We start from the raw sequence: 17,728 nt of genomic DNA, 5'->3' as shown, positions 1-17,728 counted from the left end.
CTCCCCAGTTGACATCAAATCAATGCCAGAGTATTGAATGAATTGATCGAGCAAGCGTACTGTGTTCTGTGTTCCTCCAGTAGCCCCATGACATAGTTTAGGCTGTGCAAGAGTGAGTAGTCAGTACAGATCTGAACTGGAACCTGCCATATCCCATTATAACCAGACTGGCTCTCAAGTATAACCATTACAAGGATCATAATGAGCTCTCCTTACCTGTAATCAGAACTAGCTGGTACAGTTTGCATGAAATAGAGAGCTGCTGTCCTAGCCTTCCAATGCCATTTCTTTGCAGGGAGAGTAAAGAGAACACAATCCTCTATCTCCTCTCGAAGAAGATCTACTAGCTGCTTGTGAGAGCCTCCATAAAAAGCTTCAATCAGTAGAACGCTCATTCTCGTATAAGTTTCCCAAGCTGTCCAGGAATCTAAAAAACACATAAAACCGTTGTATTATTAATAAAGCCGACTTTGTAATTATTTCATTTTACATGTGTCATATAGGATCATGATAAAAGCGGAACCACATTACCGAGCTCAGCCAGCGAGTTCATTTTTAAAGGAATTCAATCTTTTTGTTTCATTAATAAGTTTAACTTAAAAAAGACTAATTAAAATTGCAGGCATGGAAAAAGGAGAGTATCTATTAATCAAAGTCACATTCCATTAAAATGTAGGTTGCAATTAACAATTCGGTCATACACGCGTGTACATTGAAAATGCTTAGAATTTAACTTCCCCTAAACATTTCCCAAAAGCACACACTAAACTTTAAAAACTACAAATACTATGTCTTTAAAAAAAATAGCAGGTGCCCTGTCTATAAAATATAGTTCATTTACAATAAATAGAATGTGATTATAAACTTTAGAATTTGAGAGTACACAAGAGCGGACACCATTTCAAAAAATAGCTCAGCCAAAATAATCTTTTGTACTGAAGGCAATATAGAGAGATGACTTAGAAGAAATGTGACTGGGGGCAGCCTACAGAAACCTAGGCTGAGTTGTCTGCCCCTAGGGCATCAGCACTGAAAGCTACGGGAGGCCTGGAGCATCACTAAGTGACATTTTCAGCACCTAGAGGAAATGCAGAAATGCATTAATACACCAAAGCGTCTGGAAGAGAACAATATTGTAGACTTTAAGGAGGCTGTTCACACTCTGAGCCACAGGGCAGCTGACATACAAAACCAACGTAAACAATGGAATGGCCCCCAAACAAAAAGAGAATAATCCGTGACAGTTGCTCAGAAGCAGTCTTTATCTTGCGGTGGTAAATAGCAAAAGATTCCTATACGCTTACAGTCATTTTTTTTCCTGGCAACATGTGTCTTTTAAAAGAACATGATGGCCTAGTTTATGTTCTTGCTCAACGTACATATTTCTCCTTTAAATTCACCAAGTAAGGATCACAAGTCAGAGCACCCACTTCATCGCATTTGCCACATAGCAGCTATACCAGAACGCTGGTTTTGTTTCTAAAAGAATGGCACGAGAAACTGCTTGATACAAGGCACTTTTTCCACTGTTACTCGATCACAACAATATGGATGCCTCAATGGATGAGGTCACTATCCAACCACACAGCATGGTTCACAAACAGTGAAATACTACTTGGGAAACACTGTGCAACATGCAAGGGGACAGCATATTTATTTATTTACTTATTTAGTTCATTTTACCCCATTTTTCTCTCGAATAATGCTAGCTAGAGTGGCTTACATCACTCTTCTCTCTTCTGCTTTATCTTCACAAATGTGAGGCTGAACACACTCAAATGAAGTCGACTTTATGAAAAAGGAAACGAACTTTATTGATGTGTGTCGCCCTAGACACAGGGTGCTGGAACTAAGGGTTCTTGCCCTCAGTCCCAGTATATATGAGGTGTGTAGTGGGCGGTCCCCCTAGTGGCGGGAACCTTGGGGAAGTGAAACGCACAAGGGGAAATGAAACTTACAAAGGGATTACGAGAAGGGGAAAATGAAACTGAAACTGACCCTGACAATAACAGCGCAAGGTAGGTCAGGCCAAGAATGTGTAATTGGCCCAAAGACATCCAGCCCCTTTCCATGGAATGGGAGAGGATTCGAACTTGGGTCTACCAGATACTAGTCCAACAACCTTAACCACTACACCACACTGTCAATACACACACATAACTTATGTTGTGCAGTGCTTTTTCAGTATCGTATTTTGTATTAGGAACCTATGGTTAAAGCATTCTATTTAACAGAACACATTCAGAAAATCTACTTACTTAGTTGGTCTATTCCTTTCTGCATTATGGCATAAAACCAAACATCCATCCCCCATCCTAATTCTTACTTATTTGATTAATATAACCAAAAATCTTAATAGTACAACACTATACTATCTTGCCACAAGAATGGCATGAAACTGTCAGGGAAAAAAATGTATGCTGAGTTATAAAACAGACTGCAAAATGTCATCGTTGTTATAAGGAGTGGAGGGCACAGGGAAAAAAATTAAAGGTTTCAAAAACTCAATGATTGAGTCTCATAAAGCCAAAAAGAACCCCTTCAGTCAGCACTAAATCGAAGTTCCCGTCACCATGGTGAAAATGGAGTGCTGTGTGGCTCAGGGTTACAGTCTTTTAGATGGGGATGAAAGCAAGGTTCCTGATCATTCCTGGATCATTAAAGAGTACATGGGAGGCAATGAGGCAGAAGCTCACTAGACACAGTTCAACGTGGCTTGCTGCCTACGCTCTACACCACTGTCATTAGAAATTATAAGAAATTAAAAGTTATTTATTTGCTTCCTTAAAAAACTTAGGGTCTGCATCCACATTCAAAGGCTATAGGTCCAGATCTAAAGAACTATTTCACTTGTGACCATGAATGTAGGCATGCCCAGAGAGATTTGTGGCTAAATTGTCCCTTCCAATTGCAGACAAGCTGCTTTAGGAGATCTCAATTTCAAAAGCCGTTTGCAAAGCTGCACAGGAGGGTGCTGATTTAGGAAACTCAAAAACAACTACCTTTCCCCCTTCCTTGCAACTCGGAATTAGCTCTGTATTCTTTGGGTCCCATCCATGGCTGGTGGCAGAGTTGGACTGAAACCCATTTCCCTATCCCAGACCAGCCTCAAGAGCAATATAAACATACACCAGTTAGTCTTTTATTTTTCTAGTCCTATAAAGTCATTATTTTTTTAAAAAAAACAATCCATATAAATGAATAAAACAATATATTAACCACAAAGGGGGGGTGGGATGAAAATACATAAATCATATCAGCCCTGTGATTTTACTTTTGTTACAGTCCCACAATATCTTCTATTACCCTTGCTTTATTTTTATTTCCCTCGACCCAGCCAAGGTAAATATTCACGATGTACTCTTAAGAGCTCTCGAAAAGCCACCAATGATAAATGGTCTGAGAACATTTAACCTATCAGATGGAAGGCAATGCTCAATTAGGTTTAAATCATTTCAGGTATTTTAGTCATTTCAGGGGAAAACAACAAATATGAAAAGAACACTGCAGCTTTCTCATTACAGTGTACTTCCTCTCTCAAGGGTGTCTCTTTGGAATCTGTAATTCTCCATGATGCACTAATGGCTTGATTCCATTCTCAGGAGTGCATCATTGTGTGGCTTGAAAAATTCACCATTCTGAAATTACATCATAAGGGTTTTTCCCCCAGGATGTATGTTGCTAAGAACTTTAATACTTAAACATAGGCTGGTTCCTCAGTCAATGTTAGACAAGCAACAGTATTTGGTTTCTGTGAAATAGTTCTCCTTCAGTGCCAACTCTACAATTGTCTAGTGATCAACTCTCGATTCAGCACCAAGTCTTACTTTAAATCAAATATATACAGAATAAGAAAACAAACCAGCATTTGCACCAATGCTGAACTAATCAACACTCTTGAAAAAGAATACTATGCAAGGGATATTATATACTATTAGTACCTAAGGTAAGGTGACCAGCCGTCCCAATTTTCGCGGGACACTCACGCTTTTGCGCGATGTGTCCCGCGTCCGGCCGGGCATTGGCATTGTCCCAATTAGGCAATGTGCTCCTGCGGCCACGTGAGCACACTCCACGTTATGGGTTCCCCACGTCGAAACAGGGAAGCCCAGAACGGCACTTCGCGCAACGCAGGAGGGAGTGCCTCCCGCGCTGCTGCAGTGCCTTCTGGGGCGCTTCCCTGGTTCCTGACGGGAGCGCCACCGCAAAAGGCAGTGTGCTCCTGCGGCTGCAGCCGCAGGAGCACGCTGCCTTTTGCGGCGGCGCCTTTAGGCGGCGCTCCCCGGTCAGGAAACAGGGAAGCACCCCAGAAGGCACTGCAGCTGCCGCAGTGCCTTCTGAGGTGCTTCCCTGTTTCCTGACCGGGGAGCGCCGCGCAAAAGGCAGTGTGCTCATGCGGGTGCGCGCACGCCCCACTTTTCAATAGTAGAAATCTGGTCACCTTAACCAAAGGCAATACTAAAAGAGAAATTTGCCCTCTAAAACAGGCTGGACAAAAATTGACTTTCTGGGGAAAAAAATAAAAGAGACAAAAAGTAGGTACCCACAAACCCCTGCTTGAAACAACAATGATCTTCAAAAGGTTCCACGTTGGAAAAAATAATATTTACAACAGTTGTACCACTAGCTCAAATGTTGAGGCTATTATCAGCAAGCAATCCTGAGAAAAAAACATGAATGATGATGAGTAACAGGCATAACATTTTAAAACCATAATCCCTGAAATCTGCCAATTGTGAAGCTGTTCTTTGAGGAGAGGCAACAAAAAGACTATCAGGAACTGTTTCATATGAGTGAATTTTGCCACTGTAGTAAGGTACGTAATGGACTTAATACATCATCTTCAGTGAGAAAGAATGGTTGAGATTTACCTTGGTCGCCGTTGCTGCCCGGGGTTGTGGCGGGAAGGCTCAGCACCGGCATCCAGCCCAGCATGGGGGTCGGCTGCCCAGTTGCCGGCACAAGCGAGCGACAAGCCTGGAGGAGGCAGGGCCGTAGCATGATATGGCCAGGCCAGGCCATCCTGCACCTTTTCTTGCCTGAGCACAGACAGCTTCTCTTCTCTCTTCCTTGCATCACCTGGCAGTTGTTTATCAGGCCACATGGAGCAGTGGAAAACGGCTTTTTAACTTAGTGCCTCTAGGCAATGGAAGGAGGCTTGAATTAAGCAAGAATTGGTGGATTGCGCCTGGCGGATCGCAGCGCAACCTCGAGTGGCACGCAAAAAAGGACAACAAGGGGCCTGCTGCAGTAGGCCCAGTGGTAACAGGGACCCCCCTCTTTTCTTTTTGGAGCTTGGGCAGGAAATGCCAGGGAACAGAGCAAAGAAGCCCCAGCGGGGTGGGGGGGGGAGGAGAGCCAATGGCAGGAGGGAACAGCATGGGCAGTGGGGCAACCCAGGCGAGTGCCCCTCCAGGCCACAGGCAGCACCAGGCATCTTATGAGCAGGGGCAAGCAGTGGCACCAAGGGTGGCAGAAGCACAACTGACCCAGTGAGGGCTGCGCCACACGCAGTCTTGGGGCCCCTCTACCATTTAGTGGGTATGAGGGAGCCTGCCCAGGTGGAAGCAGAAACAAGCCCGCGGCATCCAAGGGGAGCTCTGCACAGGCCATGCGGAACGAGTTCCCAGTGGGAAGAACAGGGCATCCCTGGGTCAAGGGGGAGGGGCACCAGTCAAGGTTTCCAGGGTCTCCATGCTCCAGTGGCATCCTTGCGAGTGGCCACTGGGTTGCCTCATTGGTTAGCCAGGCATAGACGGTCCAACTCTGACAGCGGGCTCAACTCACAACTCTGGGGAAAGTAAGGGCAGAGACCCTCCCGGATCTCATGTACCTCTTTTCCCTTCTGAAGCCTGATGGGTTCCATGGGACTACAGGTAAATCTTCTGCCAAGGCACCCAGAAAGAAGGGGACAGAACACACCTTTGATAACTGGATGCAGGTTTATGGGCAGTATCCGGCCTTAATATTCGCTGCTTACCCCAAAAAGGTTGGCATCTCGCAGCCCATATGTGTAATGTCTCACAGGCCTGATCCATAGCAGGGGATGCTGCTGCCATTGAAGGCTTTAGGAAAAGTGCATCCCATCAGAAAACTGCACGCTGGGACCTTATCCATGACAAGGTCTGGATGGTCACCGTTCACCAATACATCAAGTCTCAGGGTGATCCCTTAAAATGTCGCTTTCCTATTAAAAGGGATGGGTCCCGGCTTGTCTGTTGGGAATTTAACCAAGGGAAATGTCAGTGGTGCAGATTTGAGCATGTATGTGAGTCATGCTTTGGCCCCCACCCCAGGTTTTCATGAGGGAAGGGGGGTAGCCAGCAGACCTTTTGTGGAGCTCGACCTCGGGCAGCAAACCCAGATTTCCTGTCTAGTTTGAACTGAACATCTCTCTTCATCAGGGCTCACTAGAGGCAAAACATAGTGTCGCATGATCAGCACATCATGTGATTTTTTAAAGTGCTGAAATACACATATTGTTCCTTGGCAGAGGCATATCAGGGGAGAAACGGTGCCCGGGGGCAACACCCGGTCACCCGTGTCCCACTTATCGCAGAGGCTCTGGCGGGATGGCTCAGGTGGGCGCCGCAGGGACAGGCCGGCTCCTGCCCTCCCTGTCAGCAGGGGAGCCAGGGAGGGCAGGAACCCAGAGCACCCCCTTTGCAGGGGGAGAGGCCTTCCTAGCTGCGCACTTGCACCTGGCCTCGCGCGCTGGCGTGACCCTCCTGCAGGGGAGAGGCCTCCTGGTTGGGCCCAGCCCTGCATGCCGGTGAGCGGTGTTCTGGGTGGGAGAGGCTGGGCGTGGGGACCTGGCTGGTGCCCGGCGCCTCCCCATGTGACCAAAAGGCATGCGCCCAGAGACATGGGTTACCCCATGTTTCTACATGTGGTATGCCACTGTTCCTCGGATCTGATACATTAATGCGTCTGATAACTGCAAAGCTGCAATCCTAGCAAAACTTTAAAAATTACTGCCTTCTCTATGGCAGACTGATACCTGCTGTAGCACTGAAAACTCTTAGGAGTCTGTTCTGGAATGAGGGAGGAATTTTTAGATGTCACAATTACAGGTTGAGTCAGTATTTGAGGATAACTGTGTTTTTTTTTAAGCGCTATTTAGTACCACATATCATCTTGTTCGGGTTCCAAGAATTCTCCCCAAGGGATTTACCATGTCCACAACTATTGTTTCTGATCCTTCTGAACCATTTCTTGAGCTGCAGCGTAGCAGTTTCTGTTAACAGCTTAACAAACAGGGAAGCTAACCCCAATCTTGGCACAGTTGGGGGAGGTCTTTCAGTCACCAAGTCCCTGTTAATCAAATCACCTCCACTCATTCTCAGACACATGTATACTGTTCACAAATGTTCTCCAAGCTTTGCCTTTTTACATCCACAATCAGCAACTGTAGTATAACTGACACAATGATACTCCAAATAGTTGGAGAAATTAGAATAAACTCAGATCTCTGCAAAACAACAGAGTTGGCACACTTCAGGGAAAATCTGCATACAGTTAGGGACTATTTGTTTTTAACAACATTTTGGATTCCACATTTAATACTTCAGAACTAAAACTGACTATTTAAAAAGTATAATAATTAAGTTTAATAAATCCAAACATGTAAATGACCTCACATTTTCATTCTTCACTGAAAGCTCCAAAAAGACCTCCATACTAAGTAGCAAAGAAAAACATTTAACCTTCCACAGCTACACTAGTTACAGAAGAACTACTGAGTCAAAGAGAAACAGAAGAGTTTATTTATCTGTCTTAAAAGCATAGATACAGAAAAACTTCCAACTTGAATGCAGTTTATTAAAGAAGATGAACGTACTCTGCCTTATCTGCATAAATGTGGTTTCACAGATGTCAGCCTAGCTCAAACCAAAAAGCCATAGTTAATCGTTTATGCTGACATAGTAGACAGTGTAAGTTACACATTGCATTTAAGGCTTCTTCCAACAAAATATTTAGCAATCATCGAAAGCACAGGGTGCAACTGTTAATATGGTTCATAGTTAGAGAGTTGCTATTAGATACAGGAAACAAAGGCCCTTTCCGCACGGGTGGGAAAGAGTGCCCCAGGGACGCTAAAAACAGCGACCCTGGGAAGGGGTTCGCACGGCCGCCACCGCTGCATTGCAGCAGTGCCGGCCTTGCAACCCCCGAGCGGTGTGAAGATGCTGCTTCTGAACCTCGCTCCCTGAGTGAGGCTTTTCGGAAGTAATGTCTTCCAACCGCTGCCGTGCGAACGGCAGCGGTTGGAAGGCGCCATTTCCCCTGCACCGTCCCCAAACTCCTACCTCATCTCCTGGCTTCTGGCTCATAACAGAGGCCCTGGGACATGCCCCCTGGCCTACGACTCCAGAGCCGTCGCTCCAGGCTGCAGGGGTGTGTCCCCTGGCCTCTGCGACGAGCCGGAAGCCAGGAGACAAGGTAGGCGTTCAGCGACGGTGCAGCCTGTGCGAAGGCTGCGCCATTGCCTGCCACCCTCACGAAACCATCCACGTGAACGGTCCCGGAGGGGTGCATCGGCATTGTCTATGCCGATGCACCCCCACACCGTTGCAGTGCGGAAAGGGCCGAAGTGTATGGTTTCAAGTAAGGGTCTTTGCAATAGTTAAATGGCAATACATCAGACATTTGTTCCACAACACGGAACTTTAAAAAAGTCACTGACTACAAAATATTTAAATATATAACGTGTCTGTGCCAAATTGCAAACCTTTGTTGATCTGACATACACATTGCACTACATAAAAGGACAGACTTAAAATAAAAAAGCTGTTTTGGTACACTCAAATCAAAATGGGATTGCTCAGAGACTTATTATAGAGGTTTTACTGTGACATTTGTCTGCTTTTGTCCCTCCCGTCTGTTAAATTCTAAACAAAATATCATTACTGAATATTAAAAAAACAAAAGCAAAAAACAAAAATTTCTATTACCAACAATGCTCATTATTCCTTCTGGAAATGCCAGCTAATAAAATATAAATGCTACAATTGCATTTTAAGAGACGTACTAAAATATGGCTTCTAAAAGTATAATGAGTATATACTGTGCACAGCTGTATATGTTCAAAGGTGCACATACCAGACACTTGGAGTGGCTATGGTAAATATGCAAAGAACAAAATAAGGCACTGTATTCTGAGGAATTTATAAATATAAACTGTTTTTCCAACAAAGTAACATACAAATCACAGCGAACAGCTAACTTTCATCAGCCTTTCTAAACAATTCCCAATGTTCATTATATACTACACAAATGCATAAAAAGAGTCAAAGAAGAAAATTTGTTTAAAATTTAGTTCAGCTGTGGCTTGCATGGCAAGTATCTGTTTAGGTTTCATAATCTTATACTTTACATTTTTAAGGAATTAAGTCTTATCTGAAAAAAACAAATAGGTCCCTCTACATGGGCCTATTCTAGGCACTACACTGAATCTTCCAGCTGTTGTTGGTAAAAAGGCCAGTCTAAGAGGCTTCCAAAGGGAATGCACGGATATGCTATAACTAGGATATCGAAGAGATAGAAAAAGTGCAGAGAAGGGCAACGAGAATGATTGAAGGATTGGAGCACCTTCCTTATGAGGAGAGGCTGCAGCGTTTGGGACTCTTTAGTTTGGAGAGGAGACGTCTGAGGGGAGATATGATTGAAGTCTATAAAATTATGCATGGGGTAGAAAATGTTGACAGAGAGAAATTTTTCTCTCTTTCTCACAATACTAGAACCAGGGGGCATTCATTGAAAATGCTGGGGGGAAGAATTAGGACTAATAAAAGGAAACACTTCTTCACGAAACATGTGATTGGTGTTTGGAATATGCTGCCACAGGAGGTGGTGATGGCCACTAACCTGGATAGCTTTAAAAAGGGCTTGGACAGATTTATGGAGGAGAAGTCGATTTATGGCTATCAATCTTGATCCTCCTTGATCTCAGATTGCAAATGCTTTAGCAGACCAGGTGCTCAGGAGCAGCAGAAGCAGCAGCAGGCCATTGCTTTCACATCCTGCATGTGAGCTCCCAAAGGCACCTGGTGGGCCACTGCGAGTAGCAGAATGCTGGACTAGATGGACTCTGGTCTGATCCAGCAGGCTAGTTCTTATGTTCCTATGTTGCTGTGCTCAAGCACTACTTTCTGCAAAATGAATGTGGTTTAGTGCTGGCCTAGCACTGAATAGACCCGGGATCAAAATTTCTACTCTGCCACAAAACTCTCTGGATAAACTTGGACCAACCATTCTCTTTCAACCTAACCCACCTCACAAGACTGAGAAAATAAAATGAGGAAAGGAAAATCATGTAAGTCACTCTGAGCTCTTCAGAGGAAGGCCGAAATAAAAGCATGACTGACGCAGAGACAGACCAACTAAGCAGTCCCTTCCCCTGTACAGCCACAGCCATTATTTGAGGATCAGGCCACACATATGGAAAAATCTGTTTTTGTAATGGAAAGCCAATATTGCTGGAGTACTGCAAATACTCATGAACTCTTTGCCTGAAAAGTGGTGATTAGTGGTGACAGCCGAAAGAAATAGTAATCCTGTGAAAACACAAACGGCAACCTGATCAGTTCAACTAATGGAACAGCATGAACACAGAGATGTGATTTCCCCCCTATCTTTCTTATTGTATCTTTTGTCTCTTTCTACTGTCTTGTGACAGGTACTGCTTAAATTATAAACCTGTGCACAAGGTCTGTTCTTCTTAATTTGTACAATGGTACAATGCCTGGTGTTTGAAGTGCTTTACAAATAATACAAAGGATCATTAATACATTTCTCCCCAAGAATTCTGTCACTACAAGAGTTTATATATTCCACTGCAATGTTGGAAATTCTCCTGGAATGACAACTGACCTCCAGCCTACGGATATCAGCTCCCCTGGAGTAAAGAGAGGCTTGGAGTAAATGGAGCTCCCCTTACCAAACACCACCCTGCTCAGACACAGACACCAAATATCTAGATCCGTGGTGGCAAACCTATGGCACTCCAGATGTTCATGAACTACAACTCCCATCAGCCCCTGCCAGCATGGCCAATTGACCATGCTGACAGGAGCTGATGGGAATTGCAGTCCATGAACATCTGGAGTGCCATAGGTTCGCCACCACGGATCTAGAACTTTCCAGAGTGGGAGATGGCAACGCTTTCCGGGGGAGCTATGTCAATCTTATGCAGGAAAAAAATCCCACAAACTCTGGTACATTAAGGCCTGAATTGGATCTGGGTGGCAATATTTCTGTGGTTCTCAAAATAAGAACACACACACTTATTACATGCTATTTCACATGTCTTACTGGAAACTCTATTATATTAACTAATACATGTTGTTGCTAATAAATGAATGTAGAGTTTTAGAAAATAATATACTTAGGATCATGCACAGCCCATGACCCTAAACTTCAGAAGACAACGTTTTCTTTCTGCTTTCAAACCAATGTGACACAAATCGGTGTATATTCTGCACTCATCCGAGAAAATCTGTTCTCCTCTTCAAGAGAAAGCTCATAGACAGGAAGTCAGGACTCCAAGAGAAAGAAACAGGGAGCTGCAAGCTGGGCACAGATAACTACAACGTGCTCAATAAACTCACGAGAGCTTTTGGAGTTAAGTCAAAAGCTCTAAAGCAGTACTTTATAAACAACAGTGTATCTGTTGTTGTAGTTCAAAGGTCAAATGAAATAGAATCCCAACAACAGAGAAGCAACACAAACAAACACGTTTATAAGGAAGAGGTGGTGGCAGCTGGGGTCTATGCCATTTAAATTGTGACTTTTTTCTTTCTGAAATGACAGCTTACACCTGCAATGTAAGCAACCCCTACGAGAAAGGATCAGACTAAAAGAAGCAAATCTAGAACCTGTGATGTTACTAAAATTCAATCAATGTGCAAAGGAAATTCCCATGTTTTGCAGTGGCAGGTATTCCCATAAGACATGCTCGTCCTGCAGAAGCAAAAGAATGCAATTTTTGTGGTTAAAATAATCAGGTAGCTCAAGTATGCAAGACAGAAGCAGAATCTGCAAAAGGGGATGAGCAACCCAAAGCTTGAAATCAGCTCAGGACTGAGCAATGAAGAGGATTACATTTTAGAATACGAACAAAAACAAAAGCACACGCACAAAGAACACTGTAGTCAACAACTCAAGCCATTTATGTGGAAGACACTGGATCACAGTCATTTTTGGGCTGCTTGAGTCCTAGCTGAACCAAACATAAAGAACATGTTTGAACATGTAACCACAACAGAGCCTGCATACAAATCCAAGAAAGTATAAATTAAAGGCCCACTTGTTAAAATTGAAAAATGCAAAATAGCTACAAATAATTGCTATGAAACAGTCACTAACTGTAAAGGTTACAAACAAGGAAGGTTGGATTAGGCACAAGCATCAAAATACAGAGATTACCATTACAGTGCTGTACCTTCAGTGTGCCATTCCAAGCCAATACATTCCAATCATGCACAGCAGAAGCATTTCTTGTGACCTAAGCTGCACAGTGTCATCTGACCAAGGCAAACAACAACAGTGTCCAGAAGAGCAGCTATGTTAAGACTGTTGCTGGAAAAAAATTGGGGAAGAAAGCTCTAAAATCATGTGGAATCTTTCAGACTAACAAACAAAAACCTCATAAAAAAATCACTGCGACCAGGAAAACTTCTGTCACTTCAAATAATAACTCTTTAAGGTGGCTTCTAAGTTAAGAAATGACGTAGTTTTATTGAAAGTAATGACCTTTACAATGGACAGCATTTGCACAAATGCCTTGGAAAGTTGTTGCAAGGCAATCTATCAGCACATAGGCACATTAAATGAATTGAAAAAATGAGACCAGAATTCACTGTTATGTCAGATATTGCTGCCATTTAGATAGGCTCCAAACCAGTCATCATATTAATACTGCAAAACAAGGAGAATAATGCCTTTCCAGTGGGCATCTGATGGTAAAACTAAAGATGTTATTCAAAGAAAAGATCTGGTCTTCACAGATGGATTGAACAGTGTACATTACCACTACACCCCTTATAAAAATAGAGCCTTTTGAAAGACTACATTTTTGTGGCCCATGTTCATTAGGAAATTACTTGCTAGTTGTTACTGTGGCTCTTGATGCTTGGGATATCTTTTCAGATGAGTGATGGAAAACATATGACTATTTCCATATGACTATAGACACGGAGAAAGCCAACCTTCATCCTTCCTCTCTGACATCCAGGTTTTCTATGCTTGCAGATTTTTTTTCTTGAGGAGCATTTAAATATGCCAACCCACCCACATCTTCTTGAGTAAGGTTCATTGTGTTCCTCTGACAAACACACCACTATGCAGACTAAGCCATGAAATCAAAGTAAAATGGTACAAATTAAACACATTGTATAATGATTAAGGAATCACTGCAATCGTGGAAAAATATATCCCCTACTTGAACTGCAACATCAGGAAATTGAAAGTTATGGTATTAAAATGTCCCAGTGATCATTAATTCACAGACACCTAACAGTGCAAGCCATAATGGCTCCTATTGGAGTTTTACATATTTAAAAAGTAACATGCTATAAAATCTGTGTATTACACTATGCATGAAAAGCAAGCAATAGTGGTATAAATCCTTAAAAGTTGTTAATGTATGTGCAGAGTAGCTACATTTTAAACCTCAATATCTCAGCTGCTTTAATTTTTTTCTGAAATATGCAAAGACACTAATGGCCTTCATAATTTCAAGATATAAATTAAACTTATTTTCAAATTATGGGAAATGGTTTCAAGCCAAAGTATCTCTCTCTGTGTATACATATGTATACGCTGTATTTTATGCAGCATCATTTCGTCAATGGGTTCTTGTTCATCATATAACCCTCCCAATATGTGTTGTCTATGCTCTTGGTTTAGCATTTCAGCTCTAAGCAATGGAAGCAATGGCATTATGAAGGATCTCTTTTACAAGGGCAATTCCTTGGCATCGACAGCCTGCCCTCTGCAAGAACTGTGCAGCTTGGTACCACAGCAGCTTTCATTTTCCATATGAACAGGCTAGACAGTATAACATCACTATGGATGTGGACAACTGTACTGGATGCACATCTGACTACCTTCTGAGATGCCATGTGGATAAACTTCCTCACCGTGTTTTATCTGTTTATCTAGCTGAGTATATAGTCTTTACACCTGCTCAGAAAATATCAAGTAGAGATGGGAGAAGAATTTTTGCATTGCAGCAGTCATGCTCAGCAAACCAAAACCAGCCCACATCATAGTAAGGGTCTCCTTGCTTTCAGTTCACCAAAACATTTAACATATGAAGACATTTGAAGTGGCCATTATTATACGGTACTGCAAGTATCAGAAGACCTGTACTCACTTGGGAAAACAGTACTCTGTACGTACGCTGAAGCAAGTTTAGTGTTTGATGTCAAAATCTATTTTGTACCCCAATGTGTTGGATTCCAAATTCAAAGTAAGTGCCAACTGTTGTTTTAATTCACATTTACCAGTTAATTTCAAAGCTTCAGAAAGCACTTGTCAATAACTTAGCATTAAAGTGATATTTATGGGGCTACATGTGACTGTAATGCTGACGGGATGATTGCTTGCATTTCATTCAGGTCAAGCTTACATCTCCTAGAATCTTGTTTTCAACTTTAATAGCATGAGATTATCAATTCCTATGACCTCAGCGGCTCATGTTGGATATAACTGGATGAAAGAGGTTTGATTAAAAATAGGGTTACATCTCCCATTACTACACCTATTAGTTCCCTATCCACTCAAGAGATATTTTTGACATGACAGATGCTTTTAGTAGCTACTTCCCTACTATAGAAAAAAAGAGTCATTCTGATAATAATAGATCAGAATTCAATAATCCTGGGCTATTAGGATTGAAAACAGCTGAAAATCAGATTCTACATACTATCTTAAAGTCTGAGTATATTATGTAAATTGCAAACAAACAAACCACAGTTTGTTTGCAATGGGAATGAGCCATAGTTCACCAGCTTGGGCACTTTCACATAGTGCCAAGAAGTCTCCCATGAACAACAATTTGTTGAAAAATTCATTCTAGCAAACTGAAGATTATTGCTTGCTTACAAAGAGGTATTCCAGACCAGATTAAATCCTGGTTACAACACTAGTTTGTAAGCAAAACTTGTTGAAGTGGCCAAATGTCACAACAAACTGGAGCTTATTGAAGATTTCCCAGCTTGGAATTTTGCTACTATACCTAAAACAACTAGAATAAACAATCAAAGCAAGAACTGTTTCAAAAAGTCATTACTGGAAGATTTAATGTGAATTTTTTCCCATTCCCAAGTTTGATTCTAGGTTTCAGTATGTCATGCATATCATATCACTCAAAGATAAATATCATTATGTCATGTTTGCCCATATCTGAACCTGTTAAAGAGAGAAGGTTAAATCAATGATCTTGACATGCTTTCGAAAGAAACCCAGACAGTATGCACTAATTCCTTGAAGAAAATTTCTTTTCAGTTACGGGTTGCCAGGTTGAAAGATAGGCAGCTCAATTTGGGGGGGGGGGGGTAGAGTAGCAACTGGGGTGGGGTGCTATGGCACCACCTCTAAAGAGGCAATCAAAAGCATGAGCACCAGGGGAGAAAGACCTCTTCTACCCCAGAAAGCTCATAGTTAGGAATCATAGCTAAAAGGGAGTGTTCCCAAGTTGCTTCCATCCCTGGGAGCATCTTCTGACCATCCCCACCCACACTGGTGCAGGCTCCTGTGGTGGAGGGGTGCCAACCTGCACAGCTTCTGGGTTTGGGAGCCACCCAGTTGCACAGTGCCCTGTTGCCTGCACAATAGCCCCATCACAGGTATACTTGCCCCTTACCCACATTGGCACAACTCTGCCTGGGAGCACAGTAGAACACTTTTGCCACAAAAAAATATGTTAAAGCATGTTTGCCAATGCCACAATAAAGCATGTTTTTCTCACACTGAGAAAAATAACCATCCCAGGGAGAAGCTGAGCTATGCCTAATATCTGGCTATCAAATCTTTAATCAAGAACCCTAATCTTCCCTAATCTTTGTACCTGTAGCTGCAAAAGAATCCTTCTGCAGAAGCATTCTGCCAAAGAAAGGACTGAATCTATATGCGTATCCACTATAAATAAGTCTAACTGTCCAAGTCATGTAATAAGACTATTTGGAATTGCCTCCCCAAATGCCACAGATTAAACCAAGACTGCCTCCAAACTCACCTGCTCCCAGCCTGGAAATTGTCAGTTTCTTTTTTTGGGAAATATTCCTGGACCCCAAACTGCCAGTACAGTCAGTCAAACAATCTGCTATCCACACTCTACTTTATCTAGGCCTCAAAATAAACAAATTATATTTGTCCCACAACTGGGATGAGGATTTGACCCAAAGACACAAGCCGTGAAATGGTGCCTAACTGCAGAGCTGACACTGATACATGAAACATGTCTTTGTTTCTCCAGATCCTCTGCCTTCTGGAGGTTCAGTCGAGGTAGGGACTCACAGTTTCCTCCTATTACATTCCCTCTTTGGTTTCTCACCTCTGTAGCATATAGTGTTTGGGATGCTGGGGGGGATTGGTTCTTGCTGTGGTTCTCTAGCACTGTGTAGTACTATTTTGAATGCTGGAGTTTGCTGATTTTCCAACCCAGATACCTGTACTGCTCCACTCAACAGATTTTTTTTCTTGTTTTCACTCAATCCAGATTCTCAATGTCCTTTCCAGGTTTGCCTGGGCTCTTCACCATCAAGAATCTTACTAGTCATGATGCAGAGCAACTGGCCAGAATTAGTTGTTGTAAAATTTGGTGAAGAACCTAAGAAGCAACTCTTAGAAGTGAGAGGCAAAAGGAGGAAGATTTTCAGTCTTAGCTATTTTAGTGTGGATGTGAGCCAGAGTGGAATGAAGGTCACAGTCACACTGACATGTGTCTTCCTGACCACACATGGTAAACCATATGCGCTGCCAGTATCTATATTAAAGGATACTTCCTAAACATACTTGTTTAAACATATTTAAACTGTTTCTTAAAACCTTACAAGCATGGAACAACAAGAGTCTGGTGCTTGGGTTGGGTAAAGAACGTGAGTTGCTTTCTGGAACTGTCAGAAAACGCGTCTTCTAAAAAGAAATATAAGAAGTTTAATTCCAGAAAGTAATCTTGTAGAAAGTAAATTTGTAGCCACTGATCAGATCTTAAGCCTGCTTTGCAACAAAATTTGTTAATATTACAGACTACAAATTAATGAATTTACTTGCAATCTTGGTAAGTAAAACTGCAGAACTAGTCTGCTGGCTCCAGTTACCTATTAGCGAAAGGTACTGATTTTCCCTGAGACCCCAGAAAAGTTTATTTATTTCATGTGTACCCCAACTTTCTCCCTTTCTCCCTAGTGTGGACCCAAAACAGCTTTCATTGTTTTCCTCTCCTCCATTTTACCCTCACAACAATCCTGTGAAGTACATTAGGCTGAGCTGGAACGACTGGCCCATAGTCACCCAACAACCTCCCATAGCAGAGGAGGGATTCAAAGCTGTGTTGTCTATATCCTGCCCAGGAGTCCCCGATCTATTTTATCCTGTGGACCTATATAAGCCTGTGGATACCTCTGGAAGTCTGGCACAGGGAGCAATCACAAAATGGTTGCTGCAGGAGGCAGAGCCAACCACACCATGTCTCAGATCGACGTCATACACAACTCTAATTCTT

At 42.6% G+C, this 17,728-nt stretch overlaps 1 protein-coding gene across 1 annotated transcript in view; it reads right to left on the bottom strand.

Moving 5' to 3' along the window:
* GTDC1 (glycosyltransferase like domain containing 1) overlaps positions 1-17,728 on the bottom strand; it is a 250,026-nt gene that overhangs the window by 169,332 nt on the left and 62,966 nt on the right. The window contains 1 exon segment of the mRNA XM_048485685.1: positions 217-427. Coding sequence (XP_048341642.1) covers positions 217-395 — 179 coding nt within the window. The 5' untranslated portion in view covers positions 396-427.

The sequence above is a fragment of the Sphaerodactylus townsendi genome, linkage group LG02 (genome assembly GCF_021028975.2).
Source record: "Sphaerodactylus townsendi isolate TG3544 linkage group LG02, MPM_Stown_v2.3, whole genome shotgun sequence".
Lineage (NCBI taxonomy): Eukaryota > Metazoa > Chordata > Lepidosauria > Squamata > Sphaerodactylidae > Sphaerodactylus > Sphaerodactylus townsendi.
The sequence above is the reverse complement of the archived record's forward strand: the minus strand, read 5'-3'. Positions and strand labels throughout refer to the sequence as shown.